This window comes from Xenopus tropicalis, chromosome 3, assembly GCF_000004195.4.
Source record: "Xenopus tropicalis strain Nigerian chromosome 3, UCB_Xtro_10.0, whole genome shotgun sequence".
Lineage (NCBI taxonomy): Eukaryota > Metazoa > Chordata > Amphibia > Anura > Pipidae > Xenopus > Xenopus tropicalis.
In genome coordinates, this window is record NC_030679.2 from 1,206,725 (window position 1) to 1,231,675 (window position 24,951).

The 24,951-nt window shown below is 52.6% G+C and overlaps 3 protein-coding genes across 5 annotated transcripts in view; 1 reads left to right on the forward strand and 2 right to left on the reverse strand.

The window, feature by feature from the left end:
• golt1b (golgi transport 1B) overlaps positions 1 to 844 on the reverse strand; it is an 8,053-nt gene extending 7,209 nt beyond the window's left edge. Inside the window, 1 exon segment of the mRNA NM_001011254.1 lies at positions 751 to 844. Within this exon segment, the coding sequence (NP_001011254.1) occupies positions 751 to 775 (25 nt within the window). The 5' untranslated portion in view covers positions 776 to 844.
• Positions 845 to 1,032: 188 nt separating this feature from the next.
• On the forward strand, positions 1,033 to 18,612 carry recql (RecQ like helicase). 2 transcript variants are annotated; one of them, XM_031897931.1, is made up of 15 exons: positions 1,033 to 1,153; positions 11,251 to 11,301; positions 11,526 to 11,723; positions 11,917 to 12,096; positions 13,759 to 13,865; positions 14,037 to 14,235; positions 14,389 to 14,555; positions 15,735 to 15,816; positions 16,166 to 16,314; positions 16,462 to 16,579; positions 16,733 to 16,871; positions 17,088 to 17,179; positions 17,256 to 17,475; positions 17,563 to 17,698; positions 18,204 to 18,612. In XM_031897931.1, the coding sequence occupies exons 2-15, from the start codon at positions 11,280 to 11,282 to the stop codon at positions 18,357 to 18,359; spliced, it is 1,965 nt and encodes a 654-aa protein (XP_031753791.1). In that variant the 5' UTR covers positions 1,033 to 1,153; positions 11,251 to 11,279; the 3' UTR covers positions 18,360 to 18,612.
• Positions 18,613 to 18,627: 15 nt separating this feature from the next.
• On the reverse strand, positions 18,628 to 24,543 carry pyroxd1 (pyridine nucleotide-disulphide oxidoreductase domain 1). 2 transcript variants are annotated; one of them, NM_001127086.1, is given in 13 exon segments: positions 18,628 to 18,803; positions 19,240 to 19,935; positions 20,064 to 20,201; positions 20,281 to 20,403; positions 21,687 to 21,796; positions 21,932 to 22,058; positions 22,141 to 22,217; positions 22,627 to 22,796; positions 23,391 to 23,464; positions 23,546 to 23,674; positions 23,785 to 23,904; positions 24,048 to 24,128; positions 24,425 to 24,527. In NM_001127086.1, coding segments are annotated over 12 exon segments (1,485 nt in total). In that variant the 5' UTR covers positions 24,512 to 24,527; the 3' UTR covers positions 18,628 to 18,803; positions 19,240 to 19,686.
• Between the last annotated feature and the right edge of the window lie 408 nt (positions 24,544 to 24,951).

Consider the following 24,951-nt stretch of genomic DNA (forward strand, 5'->3'; position numbering starts at 1 on the left):
AAGGAGGGTAAGTTGCAGGGGTAAGTACAGTGAGGGGGGGGGTAAGTGCAGGGGGGTAAGTGCAGGGGGGTAAGTTAAAGGGGGGTAAGTGCAGGGGGGTAAGTGCAGGGAGGGGGGTAAGTGCAGGGGGTAAGTGCAGGGGGGTAAGTGCAGGGGGGTAAGTAAGGGGGTAAGTACAGGGGGGGTAAGTACAGGGGGGTAAGCTAGAGGAGGGTAAGTGCAGGGGGTAAGTAAAGGGGGGTAAGTGCAGGGGGGTAAGTGCAGGGGGGTAAGTAAAGGGAGGGTAAGTGCAGGGGGTAAGTGCAGGGGGGTAAGTGCAGGGGGTAAGTGCAGGGGGGTAAGTGCAGGGGGGTAAGTACAGGGGGGTAAGTACAGGGGGGGTAAGTACAAGGGGGGGTAAGTACAGGGGGGTAAGTACAGGGGGGTAAGTACAGGGGGGTAAGTACACAGGGGGGTAAGTACAGCGGGGGTAAGTACAGGGGGGGTAAGTACAGGGGGGGTAAGTACAGGGGGGGTAAGTACAGGGGGGGTAAGTAAGGGGGGTAAGTAGAGGAGGGTAAGTGCAGGGGGGTAAGTAAAGGGAGGGTAAGTGCAGGGGGTAAGTGCAGGGGGGTAAGTGCAGGGGGGTAAGTACAGGGGGGGTAAGTACAGGGGGGGCGTAAGTACAGGGGGGGTAAGTACAGGGGGGTACACCCGGGGAAGGAGCCCCGCCCAGTCACGCATTGAGGCGCCGCCCCCCGCCGGGCTTACTCTGCGAGTCAGTGAAGGAGATCATGGCGGTGCCGGTGCGGGGCCCGGAGGCCGGAGACAAGTTGCTGCAGCGGCTCCTCTCGCACCGAATCAGGGGAACAGGAACCGGCCCGGGACTCGCCACGTCTTCCGGAAACACGCAGCGCGTTACCTCATATGGGCCAATCACAGCGCAGCACTGACATGACGTAGCTAGCCAATCACAGCGCAGAACTGGCGCGGCATAGCTAGCCAATCACTCGGTACGCTTGGGAGGCGGTCAGCCAATTAAAGCTCATACCGGAAACTGCCTTGAGCCAATCGATAGACGGGAGTGCCATGACGCTGGACTATGCGCGCCTTCTGATTGGTTCCCTGATTTTTCGCGGAATTTCTCTGAACTAAATGAAACCTGACTGAGGGGGTAAGTGAGCAGGATACTGGGGCAGTAACAGATACTGTATGGGGGGGCCTGGGGCAGTAACATATACTGTATGGGGGGGGCTGGGCAGTAACATATACTGTATGGGGGGGCCTGGGGCAGTAACATATACTGTATGGGGGAGCTGGGCAGAACATACTATGGGCTGGGCAGTAACATATACTGTATGGGGGGAGCCTGGGGCAGTAAATATACTGTATGGGGGCCTGGGGCAGTAACATATACTGTATGGGGGGGGAGCTGATCAGTAACATATACTGTATGGGGGGGCGGGGCAGTAACATATACTGTATGGGGGCGAGCCTGGCGGCAGTAACATATACTGTATGGGGGGGGCCTGGGGCAGTAACATATACTGTATGGGGGGCTGGGCAGTAATATACTGTATGGGGGGAGACTGGGGCAGTAACATATACTGTTATGGGGGAGACTGGGCAGTAACATATACTGTATGGGGGGAGACTGGGCAGTAACAGATACTGTATGGGGGGAGACTGGGGCTAAGATATACTGTAGGGGGAGACTGCGGGGCAGTAACATATACTGTATGGGGGGCCTGGGGGCAGTACAGATTACTGTATGGGGGGGCTGGGCAGTAACATATACTGTATGGGGGGGGAGACTGGGGCAGATACATATACTGTATGGGGGGGGGAGGACTGGGGCAGTAACATATACTGTTATGTGGGCGGGGAGAACTGGGGCAGTAACATATACTGTATGGGGGGGAGACTGGGGCAGTAACAAACTGATGGGGGGAGACTGGGGCAGTAACAATACTGTATGGGGGGAGCTGGGGCAGTAACAGTATACTGTATGGGGGGGCTGGGGCAGTAACAGATACGTATGGGGGGGGCTGGGCAGTAACAGATACTGTATGGGGGGGGCTGGGGCAGTAACATATACTGTATGGGGAGACTGGGCAGTAACATATACTGTATGGGGGGGGAGACGGGGCAGTAACATATACTGTATGGGGGGCCTGGGGCAGTAACATATACTGTATGGGGGAGACTGGGCAGTAACATATACTGTATGGGGGGGGGGCTGGGGCAGTAACATATACTGTATGGGGGAGACTGGGCAGTAACAATACTGTATGGGGGGAGACTGGGCGTAACATATACTGTATGGGGGGAGACTGGGGCAGTAACATATACTGTATGGGGGGCCTGGGGCAGTAACATATACTGTATGGGGGGGAGACTGGGGCAGTAACATATACTGTATGGGGGGAGGACTGGGCAGTAACATATACTGTATGGTGGGAGACTGGGCAGTAACATATACTGTATGGGGGAGACTGGGGCAGTAACAGCATACTGTCACTATGGGTGGGGGGGGAGACTGGGGCAGTAACATATACTGTATGGGGGGGAGACTGGGGCAGTAACATATACTGTATGGGGGGAGACTGCGGGCCAGTAACATATACTGTATGGGGGGGAGACTGCGGCAGTAACATATACTGTTGGGGGAGACTGGGGCAGTAACATATACTGTATGGGGGGGAGACTGGGGCATGAGTAACAGATACTGTATGGGGGGGAGCCTGGGGCAGTAACATATACTGTATGGCGGGGGGAGACTGGGGCAGTACAACATACTGTATGGGGGGAGAACTGGGCAGTAAACAGATACTGTATGGGGGAGGACTGGGGCAGTAACATATACTGTATGGGGGGGAGCCTGGGGCAGTAACATATACTGTATGGGGGGGGAGACTGGGGCAGTAACAATACTGTATGGGGACTGGGCAGTACTATACTGTATGGGGGAGACTGGGCAGTAACATATACTGTATGGGGGAGACTGGGGCAGTAACAATACTGTATGGGGGGAGACTGGGGCAGTAACATATACTGTTATGGGGGGGGAGACTTGGGGCAGTAACATATACTGTATGGGGGGGAGGACTGGGGCAGTAACATATACTGTATGGGGGGGGGCAGAACTGGGGCAGTAACATATACTGTATGGGGGGGGGAGACTGGGCAGTAACTATTACTGTATGGGGGCGGGGGGAGACTGGGGCAGTAACATATACTGTTATGGGGGGGGAGGACTGGCAGTAAACAGTATACTGTATGGGGGGGAGACTGGGCAGTAACATATACTGTATGGGGGGGAGACTGGGGCAGTAACAGATACTGTATGGGGGGAGCGTGGCAGTAACAGTACTGATGGGGGAGGGACTGGGCAAGTAACATATTACTGTATGGGGGAAGGACTGGGGCAGTAACAGGATACTGTATGGGGGGCAGATGCGGCAAGTAACATATACTGTATGCGGGGGAGACTGAGGCAGTAACATATACTGTATGGGGTGGGGAGACTAGGGCAGTAACATATACTGTATGGGAGGGGGAGACTGGGGCAGTAACATATACTGTATGGGGGGGAGACTGGGGCAGTAACATATACTGTATGGGGGGGGAGACTGGGGCAGTAACAATACTGTATGGGGGGACTGGGCTAGTAACGATACTGTATGGGGGGGGACTGGGGCAGTAACATATACTGTATGGGGAGGGGGCTGGCGCAGTAACATTATACTGTATCGGGGGGGAGGACTGGGGCAGTAACATATACTGTATGGGGCGAGACTGGGCAAGTACATATACTGTATGGGGGGAGACTGGGGCAGTAACAATTATCTGTTATTGGGGGGGGGGGCTGGGCAGTAAAAACCATTATACGTATGGGGGGAGACTGGGGCAGTAACAATACTGATGGCGGGAGACTTGGCAGTAACAATATACTGTATGGGGGGGACTGGGGCAGTAACATATACTGTATGGGGGGAGACTGGGCAGTAACATATACTGTATGGGGGGGAGCGTTGGGCAGTACACATTACTGTATGGGGGAGACTGGCAGTAACATATAACTGTATGGGGGGGGGGACTGGGGCAGTAACAGATACTGTATGGGGGGGGGAACTGGGGCAGTAACATATTACTGTATGGGGGGAGACTGGTCGGCAGTAACACATATACTGTATGGGGCGGGTAGACTGGGGCAAGTAACAGATACTGTATAGGGGGGCGGAGGACTGGGGCAGTTAACATATACTGTATGGGGGGGGAGACTGGACTGGGCAGTAACATATACTGTATGGGGGGGGGAGACTGGGGGCAGTTATAGACATGGTATACTGTATGGGGGGGGGAGACTGGGGGCAGTAACATATACTGTATGGGGGGGGGGAGACTGGGCAGTAACAGTATACTGTATGGGGGGGGAGACTGGGGGCAGTAACATATACTGTATGGGGGGGAGGACGGGCAAGTAACATATACTGTATGGGGGGGAGAACTGGGGCAGTAACAGATACTGTATGCGGGGGAGACTGGGGCAGTAACATATACTGTATGGGGGAGACTGGGGCAGTAACATATACTGTATGGGGGGGGGAGACTGGGCAGTAAACATATACTGTATGGGGGGAGACTGGGCAGTACATATACTGTATGGGAGGGGAGACTGGGGCAGTAACATTTATACGTATGGGCGGGGAGACTGGGGCAGTAACATATACTGTATGGGGGGAGCTGGGGCAGTAACAATACTGTATGGGGGGGCGTGGGCAGTAACATATACTGTATGGGGGGGGACTGGGCAGTAACATATACTGTATGGGGGGGGAGACTGGGGCAGTTAACATATACTGTATGGGGGGTGGGGGCCAGTAACAATACTGTATGGGGGGAGACTGGGCAGTAACATATACTGTATGGGTGGGGGGGGGCCTGGGGCAGTAACATATACTGTATGGGGGGGAGACTGGGCAGTAACATATACTGTATGGCGGGAGACTGGGGCAGTAACATATACTGTATGGGGGGGCCTGGGCAGTAACATTACTGATGGGGGGAGACTGGGGCAGTAACATATACTGTATGGGGGGGAGACTGGGGCAGTAACATATACTGTATGGGGGGAGACTGGGGCAGTAACATTATACTGTATGCGGGGGAGACTGTGGGGCGCAGTAACAGGATTACTGTATGGGGGGGAGACTGGGGCAGTAACAGTATACTGTATGGGGGGGGAGACTGGGCAGTAACATATACTGTATGGGGGAGACTGGGGCTCAGTAACATATACTGTATGGGGGGGGAGATGGGGCAGTAACAATATACTGTATGGGGGAGACTGGGGCAGTAACATATACTGTATGGGGCGGGGGAGACTGGGGCAGTAACATATACTGTATGGGGGGAGACTGGGGCAGTAACATATACTGGTATGGGGGGGAGACTGGGGCAGTAACATATACTGTATGGGGGGAGACTGGGCGCAGTAACATATACTGTATGGGGGGGGAGACTGGGGCAGTAACATGTACTGTATTGGGGAGACTGGGGCAGTAACATATACTGTATGGGGGGGGAGACTGGGCATAACATTACTGTATGGGGGGAGACTGGGGCAGTAACATATACTGTATGGGGGGAGACTGGGCAGTAACATATACTGTATGGGGGGAGACTTGGGCAGTAACAGATACTGTTGGGGGGGAGACTGGGGCAGTAACATATACTGTATGGGGGGGGAGCTGGGGCAGTAACATATACTGTATGGGGGGGGAGACTGGGGCAGTAACAATACTTTATGGGGGGAGACTGGGGCAGTAACATATACTGTATGGGGGGGGGAGACTGGGGCAGTAACAATACTGTTGTGGGGGAGCCTGGGGCAGTAATATACTGTATGGGGGGGAGGACTGGGCAGTAACATATACTGTATGGGGGGAGACTGGGGCAGTAACATATACTGTATGGGGGAGACCTGGGGCAGTAACATATACTGTATGGGGGGAGACTGGGGCAGTAACAGATACTGTATGGGGGAGATGGGCAGTAACATATACTGTATGGGGGGAGACTGGGGCAGTAAACATATACTGTATGGGGGGAGCCTGGGCAGTAACATATACTGTATGGGGGAGACTGGGGCAGTAACATATACTGTATGGGGGGAGACTGGGGCAGTAACAGATACTGTATGGGGGGGGACTGGGGCAGTAACAATATACTGTATGGGGAGACTGGGGCAGTAACAATACTGTATGGGGGGGAACTGGGGCAGTAACATATACTGTATGGGGGGGGGACCTGGGGCAGTAACATATACTGTATACATGGGGCGGAGCGACTGGGCAGTAACATATACTGTATGGGGGGGAGATGGGGCAGTAACAGATACTGTATTGGGGGGGAGACTGGGGCAGTAACATATTACTGTATGGGGGGAGACTGGGGCAGTAACATATACTGTATGGGGGGCCTGGGGCAGTAACATATACTGTATGGGGGGGAGACTGGGCAGTAACATATACTGTATGGGGGGGAGACTGGCGGCAGAACATATACTGTATGGGGGGGAGACTGGGGGCAGTAACATATACTGTATGGTGGAGACTGGGGCAGTAACAATACTGTATGGGGGGAGGATGGGCAGTAACATATTACTGTATGGGGGGGGCCTGGGGCAGTAACATATTACTGTATGGGGGGCCTGGGGCAGTAACATATACTGTATTGGGGGAGACTGGGGCAGTAACATATACTGTATTGGGGGGGGCTGGGCAGTAACATATACTGTATGGGGGGAGACGGGGGGCAGTAACATATACTGTATGGGGGGGAGACTGGGGCAGTAACATATACTGTATGGGGGGGGAGGACTGGGGCAGTAACATAATACTGTATGGGGGGGAGACTGGGGCAGTAACATATACTGTATTGGGGGGGGGGCAGAACTGTGGCAGTAACATATACTGTATGGGGGGGGGAGACTGGGGCAGTAACATATACTGTATGGGGGGGGAGACTGGGGCAGTAACATATACTGTATGGGGGGGAGACTGGGGCAGTAACATATACTGTATGGGGGGCAGACTGGGGCCAAGTAACAATACTGTATGGGGGGAGCTGGGGCAGTAAACATATACTGTATGGGGGGGGAGACTGGGGCAGTAACATATACTGTATGGGGGAGACTGGGCAGTAACATATACTGTATGGGGGGAGACTGGGGCAGTAACATATACTGTATGGGGGGGAGACTGGGGCAGTTACAGATACTGTATGGGGGGAGACTGGGGCAGTAACATTATACTGTATGGGGGGGGAGGACTGGGGCAGTAACATATACTGTAGGGGGGAGACTGGGCAGTAACATATACTGTATGGGGGGGAGACTGGCGGCATAGTATAACAATACTGTATGGGGGGAGACTGGGCAGTAACATATACTGTAGGGGGGGGAGACTGGGGCAGTAACATATACTGTTATGGGGGGGGGACCTGGGCAGTAACATATTACTGTATGGGGGGGGAGACTGGGGCAGTAACATATACTGTATGGGGGGGAGACTGGGGCAGTAACATATACTGGTATGGGGGGGGGAGACTGGGGCCAGTAACATATACTGTATGGGGGGGAGACTGGGGGCAGTAACATATACTGTATGGGGGGGGAGACTGGGGCAGTAACAGATACTGTATGGGGGGAGACTGGGGCAGTAACATATACTGTTATGGGGTGGGAGACTGGGCAGTAACATATACTGTATGGGGGGGAGACCTGGGGCAGTTAACATATTACTGTATGGGGGAGCTGGGCAGTAACATATACTGTATGGGGGGAGACTGGGGCAGTAACTATACTGTATGGGGGGAGACTGGGGCAGTAACATATACTGTATTGGGGGAGACTGGGGCAGTAAAGATACTGTATGGGGGAGACTGGGGCAGTAACATATACTGTATGGGGGGGGGAGCCTGGGGCAGTAACATATACTGTATGGGGGGGAGACTGGGGCAGTAACATTACTGTATGGGGGGGACTGGGGCATAACATATACTGTTATTGGGGGGAGACTGGGGCAGTAACATATACTGTATGGGGGGAGACTGGGCAGTAACATATACTGTATGGGGGGAGACTGGGGCAGTAACAGATACTGTATGGGGGGAGACTGGGGCAGAACATAACTGTGGGGGGGAGACTGGGGCAGTAACATATACTGTATGGGGGGGGAGACTGGGGCAGTAACATATACTGTATGGGGGGGGAGATGGGGCGTAACAGATACTGTATGGGGGAGACTGGGCAGTAACATATACTGTATGGGGGGGACTGGGGCAGTAACATATACTGTATGGGGGGAGACTGGGCAGTAACATATACTGTATGGGGGGGCCTGGGGCAGTAAACATATACTGTATGGGGGGGACTGGGGCAGTAACATATTACTGTATGGGGGGGGGGCTGGGGCAGTAAATATACTGTATGGGGGAGGACTGGGGCGCAGTAACATATACTGTTATGGGGGAGACTGGGGCAGTAACATATACTGTTATGGGGGGGCCTGGGGCAGTAACATATACTGTATGGGGGGAGGCTGGGGCAGTAACATATACTGTATGGGGGGGGAGACTGGGCAGTAACATTAATACTGTATGGGGTGGGAGGACTGGGGCAGTAACATTACTGTATGGGGCGAGACTGGGGCCAGTAACATATACTGTATGGGGGGAGGACCTGGGGCAGTAACATATACTGTATGGGGGAGACTGGGCAGTACATATACTGTATGGGGGGGAGCACTGGGGCAGTAACATATACTGTATGGGGGGAGGCACTGGCGCAGTAACACATTACTTGTTATGGGGGGGGAGACTGGGGCAGTAACATATACTGTATGGGGGGAGACTGGGGCCAAGTTAACATATACTGTATGGGGGGGGACTGGGGCAGTAACATTATACTGTATGGGGGGGGAGACTGGGGCAGTAACATATACTGTTATGGGGGGGGAGACTGGGGCGAGTAACATATACTGTATGGGGGGGAGGACTGGGCAGTAACATATTACTGTATGCGGGGTGGGAGACTGGTGGGCAGTAACATATACTGTATTGGGATCGGGGGGAGACTGGGGCAGTAACATATACTGTATGGGGGGGAGACTGGGGCAGTAACAATACTGTATGGGGGGAAGACTGGGGCAGTTAACATATACTGTATGGGGGGGGAGACTGGGGCAGTAACAGATACTGTATGGGGGAGCACTGGGGCAGTAACTATTACTGTTATGGGGGGGGAGACTGGGGCAGTAAACATATACGTATGGGGGGGGGGAGACTGGCGGCAGTAACAGAATTACTGTATGGGGGGAGACTGGGGGGCAGTAAACATATACTGTATGGGGGGGGAGACTGGGCGAGCTCAACTGATACTGTATGGGGGGGAGACTGGGGCAGTAACAGTATACTGTATGGGTGGGGAGACTGGGCGCAGTAACATATACTGTATGGGGGGGGGAGCTGGGGCAAGTAACAGTATACTGATGTATGGGATAGGGGGGAGATACTGGGCCAGTAACTATACTGTATGGGGGGGTAGACTGGGGCAAGTAAACATATAGCTGTATGTGGGGGGAGACTGGGGCAGTAAAACAATACTGTATGTGGGGAGCCTGGGGCAGTAACAGATACTGATGGGGGGAGCCTGGGGCAGTAACAATTACTGTATGGGGGGGCTGGGGCAGTAACATATACTGTATGGGGGGAGACTGGGCAGTAACAATTTACTGTATGGGGGGGGGAGACTGGGCAGTAAACATTTACCGGTATACGTGGGGGGGGCTGGGGCCAGCTTAACAGTATACTGTTGGGGGGGCTGGGTGGGCAGTACACTATACTGGTGATGTGAGTGGGGCAGACGGATAACAGTATTACTGTATCTCTCTCTTTGTAGAGAGAGTACGATGGGGGGCTGGGGAGTAAATATACTGTAATGGGGGAGACTGGGGCAAGTAAATATACTGTATGGGGGGGAGACCTGGGGAAGACATATACTGTCTGGGGGGAGATGGGGCAGTAACATATATGTAAATGGGGGGGAACTGGGGCAGTAACATATACTCGTATGGGGGGAACTGGGGCAGTAACATATGACTGTATGGGGGGAGACTGGGGCAGTAACACTTACTGTATGGGGGGGGAGACTGGGGCAGTAAGCGATATACGTATGGGGGGAGACGGGGCAGTACATATATGTGTATGGGGGGAGACTGGGGATAAAATTACTGTATGGGGGAGAGGGGCAAGTAACAGATACTGTATGGGGGGAACTGTAGGGGGAGTAAGCAGATACTGTATGGGGGGAAACTGGGCAATAACATATACAGTAGTGGGGGGGGAGATGGGCAGTAACATATACTGTATGGGGGAGCCTGGGGCAGTAGACATATTCGTATGGGGGGAGCTGGGCGGCTAGTAATACATGTAATGGGGGGAGGCTGGGGCAGTACAGATACTGTATGGGGGGGGGGGGACTGGGGCAGTAGAAGATACTGTATGGGGGGCGGGGGAGCCCTGGGCATGTAACAGTACTGGATACTGTATGGGGGGAGACTGGGGAGTAATGATATGTATGGGGGGGAGACTGGGGCAGTAACTGATACTGTAAATGGGGGGAGACTGCGGGCGTAACAGATACTGTATGGGGGGGGGGGGCTGGGGGCAGTAACAGATAACGTGTATGGGGGGGCGCCTGGGCAGTAACAACGTATGGGGGGGGAGACTGGGGATGTAACAATACTGGGGGTGACCTGTGGGGAGGTAACAAGATAGCTGTTATGGGGGGCTGGGGCAGTAAGCATTATACTTATTTGGGGGCTCTGGGGCATTGTAACATATACTTGTTTGGGGGGGGGGTGGGGCAATGTAATATATCTTGTTATGTGGGGGATACTGTGGGAGTAAATATACTGGTATGGGGGAGACTGGTGTAAATATACTTTCGTGTGGGAGGGGTGGGGCATGTCAATCTGGTGTGGGAGGGGTGGGGCAGTAATTATAGGCTGTGTGGGAGGGGCTGGGGCAGTACCATATACTGTGTGGGAGGGGCTGGGGCAGTACCATATACTGTGTGGGAGGGGCTGGGGCAGTACCATATACTGTGTGGGAGGGGCTGGGGCAGTACCATATACTGTGTGGGAGGGGCTGGGGCAGCAGGGCAATTCTCCCATACTGACATACAACCCTTTATGCCCCCCCCAGTCTCGCTGTGAGGATCCCGGGCGCCAGGAATGGATTCGGAGGAAGCGGCGGGTGAGTGAGGGGCACAGGGAATGTTACTGTCACATCTCATCAGCCACAAATGCCCCATCATGTGACTTACTGCCCTCGGGGGTATGTTCTGCTCATGTAATTCCATAATTCCAATATTCCATTATAATGGCCCTTGGGGGGGGCGGGGCTGCTTGCTAATGAGGGGGAGGAGCCGTGGCCTGTGGGAGGCGGGAGGTTAACCCCTTGTGTGCTCCCTGGCGCAGCCCTAGTGGACGAGCTGGAGAGTGTCTCTAGTGAGCTGCAGGCAGTGGAGATCCAACTCCAGGAGCTTCTGGAGAGACAGCAGGAACTGATCCAGAGGAAGAGACTCCTCAACAAAAAGATCCAGCGCCTTTCGGAGGATTCTGGGCCGGGAACCAGCGCAGGGGGCGGGGATTCAGCCGAGAACTGGCAGAAGGAAGGTGAGTTGGGCCGATGTTACAGAACCATCCCCGGTACCAATACATGGGCCCATTTGTGCCTCTCCTACAGCCCCATTATATCTATCAGCTGCAGTACCACTTCCTACCAGCGCCGGCCTAAGGCTGCAATAGAACAGCGCCCCCCCGGCCTGCACTTACTGTGGGATCCCTTCATAATCTCCTCTGCCTGCAGATTTCTTGTGGTCCCAGAAGATCCGCGATGCTCTGTGCAACTCCTTCCAGCTCCGCAGCTTCCGCTCCCTGCAGCTCGAAACCATTAATGCCACCATGGCGGGGCGGGATGTCTTCCTCATCATGCCCACGGGCGGGGGCAAGAGCCTGTGTTACCAGCTACCCGCTGTGTGCTCCGACGGTGAGTGTCTGTGCCCAGAGCATTCCCTCTGTATATTTGTATTTATACATATGGGTAGGAGGTGCCATAGTGTTTTTGGACAGTACTAGATGGGGGTTAGCTTATTGTGTGGCCCATTCCCCATCTCTGTGTATTTATACCCCCGCTTAACAGTACATGTTCAGGGGGTACATGCTTATTGTTGTGCCAGAAATTCCGTTCTGTATATTTGTATTATAATATGAGGGGTGGCCATAAGTGTTTTCCTTAACAGTACAGTATGGGGGTACAGCTTATTGTGTGCCCAGAACATTCCTCTCTGTATATTGTATTTATAACATATGGGTAGGGGGTGCCATAGTGTTTCCCTTAGACAGTACAGTAGTGGGGGGTACAGCTTATTGTGTGCCCAGAACATTCCTTCTCTGTATATTTGTATTTATAATTGGGTAGGGGGTGCCATAAGTGTTTCCCTTAGACAGTACAGTATGGGGTAAGCTTATTGTTGTGCCCAGACATTCCTCTCTGTAATATTGTATTTATACTAATGGGTAGGGGGTGCCATAGTGTTTTCCTTTAGACAGTACAGTATGGGGGTACAGCTTATTGTGGCCCAGAACATTCCCTCTCTGTATATTTGTATTTATACATATGGGGTAGGGGTGCCATAGTGTTTCCCTTATAACAGTACGTATGGGGTACAGCTTATTGTGTGCCCAGAAACATTCCCTCTCTCTGTATATTTTTGTATTTATACATATGGGTAGGGGGTGCCATAGTGTTCCCTTAGACAGTACAGTATGGGGGGTACAGCTTATGTGTGCCCAGAACATTCCCTCTCTGTATATTGTATTTATACATATAGGGTAGGAGGTGCCATAGTGTTTCCCTTAGACAGTACAGTATGGGGGGTACAGCTTATTGTGTGCCCAGAACATTCCCTCTCTGTATATTTGTATTTATACATATGGGTAGCGGGGTGCCATAGTGTTTCCCTTAGACAGTACAGTATGGGGGGTACAGCTTATTGTGTGCCCAGGAACATTCCTTCTCTTGTATATTTGTATTTATACATATGGGTAGGAGGTGCCATAGTGTTTCCCTTAGACAGTACAGTATGGGGGTACAGCTTATTGTGTGCCCAGAACATTCCTTCTCTGTATATTTGTATTTATACATATGGGTAGGGGGTGCCATATGTTTCCCTTAGACAGTACAGTATGGGGGTACAGCTTATTGTGTGCCCAGAACATTCCCTCTCTGTATATTTGTATTTATACATATGGGTAGGGGGTGCCATAGTGTTTCCCTTAGACAGTACAGTATGGGGTACAGCTTATTGTGTGCCCAGAACATTCCTTCTCTGTATATTTGTATTTATACATATGGGTAGGAGGTGCCATAGTGTTTCCCTTAGACAGTACAGTATGGGGGTACAGCTTATTGTGCTGCCCAGAACATTCCTTCTCTGTATATTTGTATTTATACATATGGGTAGGGGGTGCCATAGTGTTTCCCTTAGACAGTACAGTATGGGGGTACAGCTTATTGTGTGCCCAGAACATTCCTTCTCTGTATATTTGTATTTATACATATGGGTAGGGGGTGCCATATTGGTTCGGTACCAGGTTTAACCCATTGAGTCCCAGAGCTGATCATGTGATCCTCTTCCTTCCTGTTTAGGATTCACGCTGGTTATCTGCCCCCTCGTGTCCCTTATGGAGGATCAGCTGATGGTTTTGGACCGCTTGGGCGTCTCGGCCACTTCCTTAAATGCCTCCAGCAGTAAGGTTGGTATATCCCCCCCCCATACACTGACCCCCCATACTGACCCCTGACCCTCTCCTACCTCCTTTCTAGCTCTCTAACTGGTCATGGGGCCTGGAGGAGAGGGCGGGGCTAGGAAGAGAGGGCGGGCACTATAATGAACATTTCTGATGGTCCTGTTGCCCCTCCCCCAGGAGCACGTAAAGTGGGTGCACGGGGAAATGACCAATAAGAATTCTCGGCTGAAGCTGCTGTACGTGACGCCGGAGAAGATCGCCAAGAGCAAGCTGTTCATGTCGCGGCTGGAGAAGGCCTACCAGGCCGGCCTATTGGCTCGCGTGGCCGTGGACGAGGTGCACTGCTGCAGCCAATGGGGGCACGACTTCCGGCCAGGTGAGGGGTTTCTATGGAAACTTATACAGGGGGCGGGATCATAATGACCATTGTGTCACCAGTTGCCCTAGGGGTTTGGCTGCAATTACCCAGCAGTCTCCAGGCTCCTCCCCTCTCCAGACTCCCTATAAGAAGCCATTTTCTCCCTTTCAGACTACAAGACCCTGGGAATCCTGAAGCGCCAGTTCCCCAACTCCCCGCTCATCGGGCTGACGGCCACGGCGACCACTCACGTTCTGAAGGACGCGCAGAAGATCCTGTGTGTCCCCAAGCCCCTCACCTTCACCGCTTCCTTCAACCGGCCCAACCTCTTCTACGAGGTGGGGGCCACTGCCATTTACACCATTATTGTACCCCCCCCACCTCACAACATGGTATCGCCCATTGTGCCTGACAGCACCCTATTTGTATTGGGTGTAAGGTGCAGCAAATGCTCAGTGGGGGCCCTGTAACTCACCTTGCCAAATGCACTTTATAGCTCCTATAAGTGCCCCACCTGGTGGTCGGTAACAGGAATTGCATTCCAGCCATTAGTAGTGTGTGACTGCCACCTAGTGGCCCATTAAATAAAGACATCTGTCAGCCTCTGTACTGGAGAGTCATAGTCTGAGACAATTTGCAATTGGTCTTCATTTTTTTATTATTTGTAGTTTTTTAGTTATTTCACTTTTTGTTCAGCAGCTCTGCAGTTTCGGCAGCTTGGTTGCTAGGGTCCAAATTACCTTAACAACAAGGGACTCGCTAAGCTACAGATGCAATGAGAGATGGGTATATGAATAGGGGAGGGGCTGAATAGAAAGATAAGGAATAAAAAGTAACAATAACAATAAAACTGGAGCCTCACAGAGCAATAGGTCTTTGGTTGCTAGGGTCCAATTTACCTTAGCAACCAGGGAGTGGTTTGGATGAGAGACGGGTATATGAATAGGGGAGGGGCTGAATAGAAAGATAGGGAATAAAAAGTAACAATAACAATAAAACTGGAGCCTCACAGAGCAATAGGGTTTGGTTGCTAGGGTCCAAGTTACCTTAGCAACCAGGGAGTGGTTTGAATGAGAGACGGGTATATGAATAGGGGAGGGGCTGAATAGAAAGATAAGGAATAAAAAGTAACAATAACAATAAAACTGGAGCCTCACAGAGCAATTGGTCTTTGGTTGCTAGGGTCCAAGTTACCTTAGCAACCAGGGAGTGGTTTGAATGAGAGACGGGAATATGGATAGGGGAGGGGCTGAATAGAAAGATAAGGAATAAAAAGTAACAATAACAATAAAACTGGAGCCTCACAGAGCAATAGGGTTTGGTTGCCGGGGTCAGTGACCCCCATTTGAAAAGAGTTGGAAAAAGGCAAATAATTCAAAAACTATAACAAATAAATAATGAAGACCAATTGCAAAGTTGCTTAGAATAGGCCATTCTATACTAAATTTCACCTGACGGAGAACCCGCCCCTTTAACCCTTCCATCACCATAATGTTCCTGTGTGTTCCCTATTCCAGGTCCGGCTGAAACCTTCCAGCTCTCAGGACTTCATCGCCGACATAGTGAAACTAATCAACAGCCGATACAGAGGGCAGTCGGGTAAGTTCACTGTTACTGTGTCATAGTAGGGCCAGTTCCTAGCAACTTTCCAATTGGTCTTCATTATTTGTTATAGTTTTTACATTTGTTATAGTTACTTTTTATTCCTTATTTTAGTATTCAGGTCCCTCCCCTGTTCCTATCCCAGTCTCTTGTTATAACCACTCCCTGGTTGCTAAGGTAATTTGGACCCTAGCAACCAGATAGCTGCTGAACAAAAAGTGAAATAATTAAAAAACAACAACAAATAGAAAATGAAGACCAATTGATCTTTGAATATCATTCTCTACATCCTACTAACGGTTAATTTAAAGTGACCAACCCCCTTTGGATCTGATTCCATTTCTAGGGATCATTTACTGCTTCTCTCAGAAGGATTCGGAGCACGTGACCATGAGTCTGCAGAAGTTGGGCATTCGGGCGGGCACGTACCACGCCAACATGGAGCCCAGGGATAAAACCAAGGTGCACACCAAGTGGACAGCCAATGAAATCCAGGTGTGAATTGAGAGGGGGGAATGTTGGGAGATACCATTCCGTAATAGGGAGAGGGCACTCCCCCTTAAGTGTATAGTAAATATACCCACCCCTTGTCTGTGTATGTGGCCCCGCCCATTGTACCGACTGGCGCACTGTCTGTTCCAGATCGTAGTGGCCACCGTGGCGTTCGGAATGGGAATCGACAAACCCGACGTGAGATTTGTGATCCATCACTCGATGAGTAAATCCATGGAGAATTATTACCAGGAGAGCGGCCGGGCAGGTAAGGGGGGGGGGGGGGGGGGGGAGGGGTGCCTTATGGGTAAGTGGGACCCCCCAGTCACAAAATAACCATTGCAGAATGAAAAAGTCCAAGATCCATAATGCACTTCTAGGCTCCGCCCACCCAACTCCATTGCTGTCCCCTCATTGGCAGGCCGAGATGACGCCAGGGCCGACTGCATTCTGTACTACGGGTTTGGGGACATATTTCGGATCAGCTCCATGGTTGTGATGGAGAACGTGGGGCAGAAGAAGCTCTACGAGATGGTCGGATACTGTCAGAGTCCTGATCGGTGAGTGACGGGTCCTGCAAGGCTAGCCCCGCCCCCTCCCTGTGCTGCCTGTGCTCTCAAACACAAAGGGGCATGTTTGTTATAGTGGGGTGCCCATAGCAACCAATCAGATCTTTGCTTTTGCTTTCTGACCAAATGGAATTGCGACTGGTTGCTATGGGCAGTATCCCCGGCGATGGCTCACACACTATAATAATTCCTTCCCATTGGCCGTAGGTGCCGGCGAGTGCTCATCGCGCAGCATTTCGACGAAGTGTGGGACTCGGCCAAGTGCAACAAGATGTGCGATAACTGCAACAGCGAGGGGGGTAAGTGGCCGTTGCTATAGAGATGGTACTAACACACGTGACCCAGTTTGACCAATAACGTGTATCCCCCCCCCAGGCTGGGAAAAAGCCGACATCACCCCCTACTGTCGGGATATAGTGAAGATACTGGAACAAGCCAATCAGATGGACGAGAAGCTGACGCCTCTGAAACTGATGGACGCGTGGGTGGGGAAAGGCGTGGCCAAACTGCGCGTCCCGGGAGTCCGGCCCCCCCAGCTGCCCCGCCCGGAAATAGAGCGAATTATTGCCCACCTTCTGCTGCAGCAGTTCCTCAGGTGAGAGTCTTGCCTTCCCATTGGCTGATACCTGGTGCTTATAGGCCGCTATTGGTCAGTAACAGCTAATATCCCGCCCCCCCCCAGGGAAGACTTCAGCTTCACAGCCTACGCCACTATCTCCTACATAAAGAGGGGGCCCAAAGTGGATCTGCTGCGCAGCGACAAGTACGCCATCTGCCTGCCAATGAGGAGCGGGGGGGCCGGCGCCGGCGCCGACAAGGTGAGAGGGGGGCTCTGATTGGGCAGAGAGTGCTATGGTTCCACACGGGGGTGTTTGGGGGTCTCGTCTAAATCACAATAGATATTTGCTATACATGTTCCCAGTACAAGAGCAGTAACCCATAGCAACCAATGAGATGCTTGCTTTTAAACAGGTGACCAGAACATGCTTCCTGCTGATTGGTTGCTATGGCTTACTGCTCCTGGGCAAACCTAGTGTCCTTTATTACATAACCCCATTAGAGTCCTGCACGGGACCCCCGACCCAATATGTCCCCCTACTCATACCTGTTACCCAACAGGAAGTGATGTCACCCTATACAGGAAGTGACGTTAGGCCGGAGCTGCTCCTGCAGGTATTCCAGGGTCGGACTAAGGTGTGCCGGCCCTGACCCAATCACGGGCAGTGAACCCCCGGGCCAGATCTGTACTTGGGGGAGGGGTTAGACAGGCAGCTGGGCCCCCCCCACACAAGTAGTAATGCCCTTGTATCTGTCCCTCCCCAGGTAAAATCTCCACAGCAGTCCACAAGCCAATCATTGGCCCCCAAGGTTTCCGTGACAACAAGCAAAAACAGCGGCCGCAAAAGGCCGAAGGCCGAAAAGGTTTCAGTGGCCAAAAAGAGCAAAGTGACCAACGACGACTCCATTGTGATCGACTGAGCGGATTGGGCTCTGAGGAAGAGGAAGGGGCGGAATCCCCACAGGAAGGGGCGGTTGGCTGCGCCGCGGGACTGCCGGGGGTTAATGTCAGGCCCTAGGCCGGTCTAATGGAGGTTGGGGCAGGGGCCGGAGGCAACAGAGACATATTCGGCTGGGAGTGGGGGGCAGTGAAACCTCAGGAGTCTGGGGCCCCCCAGGTAACTGAAAATGAGGGGGTTCACCTGGAATTTAATATACGATGTAGGCAACGATATCCTGAGACTGATTGCAATTGGTTTTCATTTTTTATTATTTCAGCTATCTGGTTGCTAGGGTCTCGTTTACCTTAGCAACCAGGGAGTGATTTGAGAGAGTGACGGGTATATGAATAGGGGAGAAAGATAAGGAATAAAAAGTAACAATAAAACTGGAGCCTCACAGAGCAATAGGGTTTGGCTGCCGGGGTCAGTGACCCCCATTTGAAAGCTGGAAAGGCAAATAATTCAAAAACTATAAGAAATAAATAATGAAGACCAATTGAAAAGTTGCTTAGAATTGGCCATTCTCTATAACCTACCACCCCTTTAACATCTTGCCTTTAGCTGCACAATGTTACAGTTCTACATAGCGCTACAGTCTCCATTTGGATTTCATTGTTGATACAACATTGACTTCTGCCGCTGCCATAACGGCATCATGGAGGCCATGAACATTAACCCCTTAGTGATACTGAGCAGCCGTTACGGCCGCAGATGGGGGGTAAATTGATTGGGGAGCCCCCTCGCAGAGCAGATTTCTCCCATTCTGGGAAGGGCAACAACTATAAGTATAGGGGAAAAGGGTAAGTAAAACACAGCAATCACTCTAATGGGGGGTCACCGACCCCGGCAGCCCTGCGAGGCTACAACTGTATTGTTACTTTGTACAGAGATCAGTAGAATTGTGGGGAGCACTAAAGGGACCCCCCCGAGTCCAGTTACACCCTAGAAAGATGGCCGACCTGCGGCCACTCCCCCTTTATCACCCCGAGACGCGCAGAGCGGGACTCTCAGAAATCCGTGACAGTCAGAGCGAGTGTGGGGGAGTCAGATTCACGTCTGTGGGGGCAGGACTTGCGCTAAATATAACCCAGTGTATATTATACCCCCCCATTGTGCGTATGATAAATCCCCTCTGGGGGCGGGGCCATTAGCGGGAACAAGACGTATTTGTGTAATTATCGGGGTGGGAGACGCACGTTGTATATTTAGAACTGGGTAATGTGGGGGCTGTGAGAATCCCCCCCCCGCCCTCCGGAGAGTCAGGAAATAGGGGGCGGGTTCTTATCATTAACCCTTCGCCCGTCAGTTCAATCGAAATAATCCTCGATGTCGACGTCTGGGTCGAGGAGGCGCTCGCCGTACGGGGAAAGGTCCATCTGGTTCAGCATCAGGTTCTCGAAGGTCTCCTCCAGGTCGGTGTCGCCGATAAGCACCGCCCCCACCATGCGTCCGCCCCGTAGCACCGCCTTCACGTATTCCCGCCCCTTGGTGCATCTGAGCAGCAGCTCGTGGTCGCTTCCCAGGCCCTGGGCGTTGTACTTCCCCAGTAATATCACCTGGGGGGGGGGGGGGGGCGCAGGGGGCGGGGACAGAAATGAATTACACCATCGTTAGACCCACCCCCTCCAATATATAGCAAAGTGGGAGGAGCCCAGATATCAATACAAATACACTGAACTCTTACTTTATAGTTGAAGAATTTGGTCACATGGGCAAAGAGCTCAAAGCAGAAGTCCATTTCGATTGGCTGCTGCAGGAAATCCGCGGCCATGCACTTCCCCGCGTACCAACCCATCTGCCGCGCCTGCGTCCATAGTCTCATCTGCAATTAGATTGGGTGATCACTCCCCCTCGTACCACATACCCAAGCCATGTTGCGCCCTCTACAGGCGGGGCCATACCTGCTGCCATAGCGCACTGGGCTCCCATGATGCCGTGCAGATGTCTCCAGCCGCGTAAATGTTGCGCACCGAGGTCTCCATGTGATCATTCACTCTCAGGCCCCCGTCTTCTGCTACATCAAACTGATAGAGATACATCTGATTCTCTGTACTTCCTGCTCCTGGGCTGCTCTCTTTCCCATGGTCAGGCAGGAACCCCCCCCCCCCTGGGTAAGTGAATCCAATCTCCCCCCAGTACTTACCCAGGTACAGAGCTCTGATTCTCTGTACTTCCTGCTCCTGGGCTGCTCTCTTTCCCATGGTCAGGCAGGAACCTCCCCCTGGGTAAGTGAATCCAATCTCCCCCCCAGTACTTACCCAGGTACAGAGCTCTGATTCTCTGTACTTCCTGCTCCTGGGCTGCTCTCTTTCCCATGGTCAGACAGGAACCTCCCCCTGGGTAAGTGAATCCAATCTCCCCCCAGTACTTACCCAGGTACAGAGCTCTGATTCTCTGTACTTCCTGCTCCTGGGCTGCTCTCTTTCCCATGGTCAGACAGGAACCTCCCCCTGGGTAAGTGAATCCAATCTCCCCCCAGTACTTACCCAGGTACAGAGCTCTGATTCTCTGTACTTCCTGCTCCTGGGCTGCTCTCTTTCCCATGGTCAGACAGGAACCTCCCCCTGGGTAAGTGAATCCAATCTCCCCCCAGTACTTACCCAGGTACAGAGCTCTGATTCTCTGTACTTCCTGCTCCTGGGCTGCTCTCTTTCCCATGGTCAGACAGGAACCTCCCCCTGGGTAAGTGAATCCAATCTCCCCCAGTACTTACCCAGGTACAGAGCTCTGATTCTCTGTACTTCCTGCTCCTGGGCTGCTCTCTTTCCCATGGTCAGGCAGGATCCCCCCCTGGGTAAGTGAATCCAATCTCCCCCAGTACTTACCCAGGTACAGAGCTCTGATTCTCTGTACTTCCTGCTCCTGGGCTGCTCTCTTTCCCATGGTCAGGCAGGATGCCCCCCCTGGGTAAGTGAATCCAATCTCCCCCCAGTACTTACCCAGGTACAGATCTCTGATTCTCTGTACTTCCTGCTCCTGGGCTGCTCTCTTTCCCATGGTCAGGCAGGATCCCCCCCTGGGTAAGTGAATCCAATCTCCCCCCAGTACTTACCCAGGTACAGAGCTCTGATTCTCTGTACTTCCTGCTCCTGGGCTGCTCTCTTTCCCATGGTCAGGCAGGATGCCCCCCCTGGGTAAGTGAATCCAATCTCCCCCCAGTACTTACCCAGGTACAGATCTCTGATTCTCTGTACTTCCTGCTCCTGGGCTGCTCTCTTTCCCATGGTCAGGCAGGAACCCCCCCCCCCCTGGGTAAGTGAATCTAAGCTCCTCCCATTAGGGGAAGAGGAAGTGACATCATTCTCACCTGGTTCCCAGTGACAAACGGCTCAATATTCGGAACCACCCCCGTGGCGCTGACGATAAAATCACAGCCGTACGTCTTCCCATTGGTCAGTTGTACATACACCGGCCAATCTGGGTTAGAGAAGGGAGGAGACAGGTGGCCAATCAAATTGGTGCTCAGCTGACTGTGGCTTTCTTAAAGGGGAAGTAAAGCTTTTGCTATGAAATGCAAGTTTTGGGAAACTTCCCCTTTATCCTGGTACTTACCGGTACTTGGGGCGGAGTCGGACTCCCCGGGGAAGGGCAATGCAGTGATGTTTAACCCCTCGCGCTCCTCCCGCAGCAGAATGCGCCTGACTTCGCACTGCGCCTCGATGTGGACACGGTGGGAAAACTGCGCGACAAACCCGCCATTCCCGGTTATTCCATAGAATATTCCCCCCCCCCTATAGATTCCATTCGCTCTCCGTACTCACCGCTCCTGTCGCTTTAAGATTTAACCCCTCGTGCCAATCAGGCCCCAGGGCACTGCCCACGCTGCCGCCGCCTCCCCCTGAAATCAAACAAATGGGTTTCTCAGGATCCCGCGATGGCACCGAGATCCATTGTAAAGTTCTGATAGGTCCAACCAATCACATGGGTCCTATCCCTGATTGGCCCATTCCTAGCAACTTTGCAATTGGTCTTCATTATATTTTATAGTCTTTGAATTAAATGCCTTCTTCTTCTGACTCTTTGCAGCTTTCAAATCAGTCTCTCTCTCAAACCACTCCCTGGTTACTAAGGTAAATTGCACCCTAGCAACCAAATAATTGCTGAAAATCCAAACTGGAGAGCTGCTGAACAATAAGTAAAATAACTAAAAAAACTACAAATAAGAAATGAAGACCAATTGCAAATTGTCAGACTATCACTCTCTATAGAGAGACTCACTAGGGGGCAGTAGCAGCTTAGAGACCCACCCAGAGGCGGCTCCGTAGTGTACTTGGTTCTCCTGCAGGGAAGCGGCGCCGGCGGTTTGTCGGCTCCCAGTTGGGGGAGGAGGAACTGGGCGGCTCCTGCGTCGAAAAAGGTGTTTCCTATGGCTCCGTCTCTGATTGCCCAGATAGCCTGGCAGCCCTCCAGCTCGTACCTGCGGGGAGAAGGGTCGTATGTATGGGGGCATCTGCACCCCCCATTCCCATAGGGACCCCCACAGGTACATTGCCCCACCCCCCTGTTCCCATAGGGACCCCCACAGATACATTGTCCCACCCCCCTGTTCCCATAGGGACCCCCACAGGTACATTGCCCCACCCCCCTGTTCCCATAGGGACCCCCACAGGTACATTGCCCCCCCCCCATTCCCAAAGGGACCCCCACAGGTACATTGCCCCACCCCCCTGTTCCCATAGGGACCCCCACAGGTACATTGCCCCACCCCCCTGTTCCCATAGGGACCCCCACAGGTACATTGCCCCACCCCCCTGTTCCCATAGGGACCCCCACAGGTACATTGCCCCACCCCCCTGTTCCCATAGGGACCCCCACAGGTACATTGCCCCACCCCCGTTCCCAAAGGGACCCCCACAGGTACATTGCCCCACCCCCCTGTTCCCATAGGGACCCCCACAGGTACATTGCACCCCCCACAAGTATATTTCCCTGTACCTCTGTTCCCATAGGTAATTGGCCAGTCTATTACATACCCCCCCCCCCCCCCGGGGTGCCCAGGGCCAATACTCACACCAGTTCCAGGGCGATGCCGCCGTTCCCCACAATCACTACCCGCCGGGCGCTGCTCAGATGCCTCTGGAACTCCTGCAAGGGGGGGCCGATACCATATAAGGATATAGGGTTACAGAGGGGGAGGAGCTATTACTATATACGGGGGGCCCTTACCCGGGCGCTGTCTGTGTCCCGAATGCCCAGAACGTAGGGATTTCCCCCCGCGATTATCTTGGCTTTGGCCCCGGCGCACAAACACAGCTTGTTGTATCGGTACCGGGCCCCGTCCTCCGTCACGACTTCCTGCAACCCCAAAACCAGCAGTGAGTGGGGGGGGTCCGGCAGCGCCCCCTAGTGCCCCTATATTCCTGGGCTGCAACCAGGCTCCTCCCACATCTATTGCACCCCTTTACCTGTTCCTGGCTCCTCAGTTCTCTGACGGCCGACTGCACGACTGAGATATTGGGGTACCGTCCCTCCAGCGCCGTGCCCTCCTGCTCCTCAACATCAAACGCTTCCAGGGTCCGAGAAACCTTTAAAGGAGACCCACAATCTGCTTCACCTATCAATTAACTGTCATTTATGTTCTACAGTTTGGGATTCCAGCCATTATTTGGTTGCTAGGGTGCAATTTACCTTAGTAACCATGGAGTGGTATGTATGGGAAGCTCCTTACCTGCTTCAGATTGGTCGTTGCTTTAATGAGCGGAGATGCCGTGAGTAAATACACCCGGTCGGAAGGGAACTGGGCTGCCAGCTGCGGGAAACAGGAATAATATTATTAGTAATAGTAGTATTAAATCATTAGAACACTTTATATTATAGAAATATCACTCCCTGATTGGCTGGGAGCTGCCCTACCGCTTGACCAGCCCCACTGACTATTAGAAAGCGGCAGTTCCTATATCCGGCCACCAGATGGCGCTACAGACACTGTAACAAATCAGCTCAGACTATAATAATAGAAGTTATTTATACAAGTTATAAAAGAAGTCCAGCCCTCGATTATCAGGCACGGAAACCCCGTTCCCCTTTGCCCCCGGTTGTTCTCACTTCCTCCGCACAGGTGACACCAGCGATCCCCCCTCCAACAACAACGAATTTCCCCCTCACAGCCTCCGCCTCTTTGGACGCCGCCATCTTTGCGGAAGGAGCCGCGCCAAAAAGACGTCATGAGCTGGGCCTACGCCGGGTTCTTATTGGTTGCCGTGGGCACGCTAGTCCCGCCCCCTGGCTTGCTAATGACGCATGGTTGGCAGCGCCGTGTGTTTGCCATCCGGAAGCGGTGCGAGTAACTCAGAGCTGCTAGAGGGCCGGAATCGCCTTTTCTTTGCAATTGGTTGTCTGTGCGCTTATGTTTGTATTAGTTTTGTTACTTTTTATCTCTTATTTTACCATTCAGCCCGTCTCCTACCCATATTGCAGGCTTTCATTTAACCCACTACCAGTTGCTAAGGTAAACAAGACCCTAGCAACCAGGTAGCTACTGAAATTCCAAACAGGAGAGCTGCTGAGCAAAAAACACAATTATTTTTTTTTAATGAGGACCCATTGCAAATTCAGAATACTTTAAAGGTGAA

Excerpts from the sequence above, each read along its gene's own strand:
- recql (XM_031897931.1), top strand. The coding sequence starts at position 11,280 with ATGGATTCGGAGGAAGCGGCGG. Across the intron at positions 13,866-14,036 it reads TAAATGCCTCCAGCAGTAAG|GAGCACGTAAAGTGGGTGCA; the intron begins GTTGGTATATCC and ends CCCCTCCCCCAG. Across the intron at positions 14,556-15,734 it reads GGCCCAACCTCTTCTACGAG|GTCCGGCTGAAACCTTCCAG; the intron begins GTGGGGGCCACT and ends TCCCTATTCCAG.
- pyroxd1 (XM_031897651.1), bottom strand. The coding sequence starts at position 24,511 with ATGGCGGCGTCCAAAGAGGCGGAGGCTGTGAGGGGGAAATTCGTTGTT. Across the intron at positions 23,905-24,047 it reads CAACGACCAATCTGAAGCAG|GTTTCTCGGACCCTGGAAGC; the intron begins GTAAGGAGCTTC and ends TCTCCTTTAAAG. Across the intron at positions 22,797-23,390 it reads GGCATCGCCCTGGAACTGGT|GTACGAGCTGGAGGGCTGCC; the intron begins GTGAGTATTGGC and ends TTCTCCCCGCAG.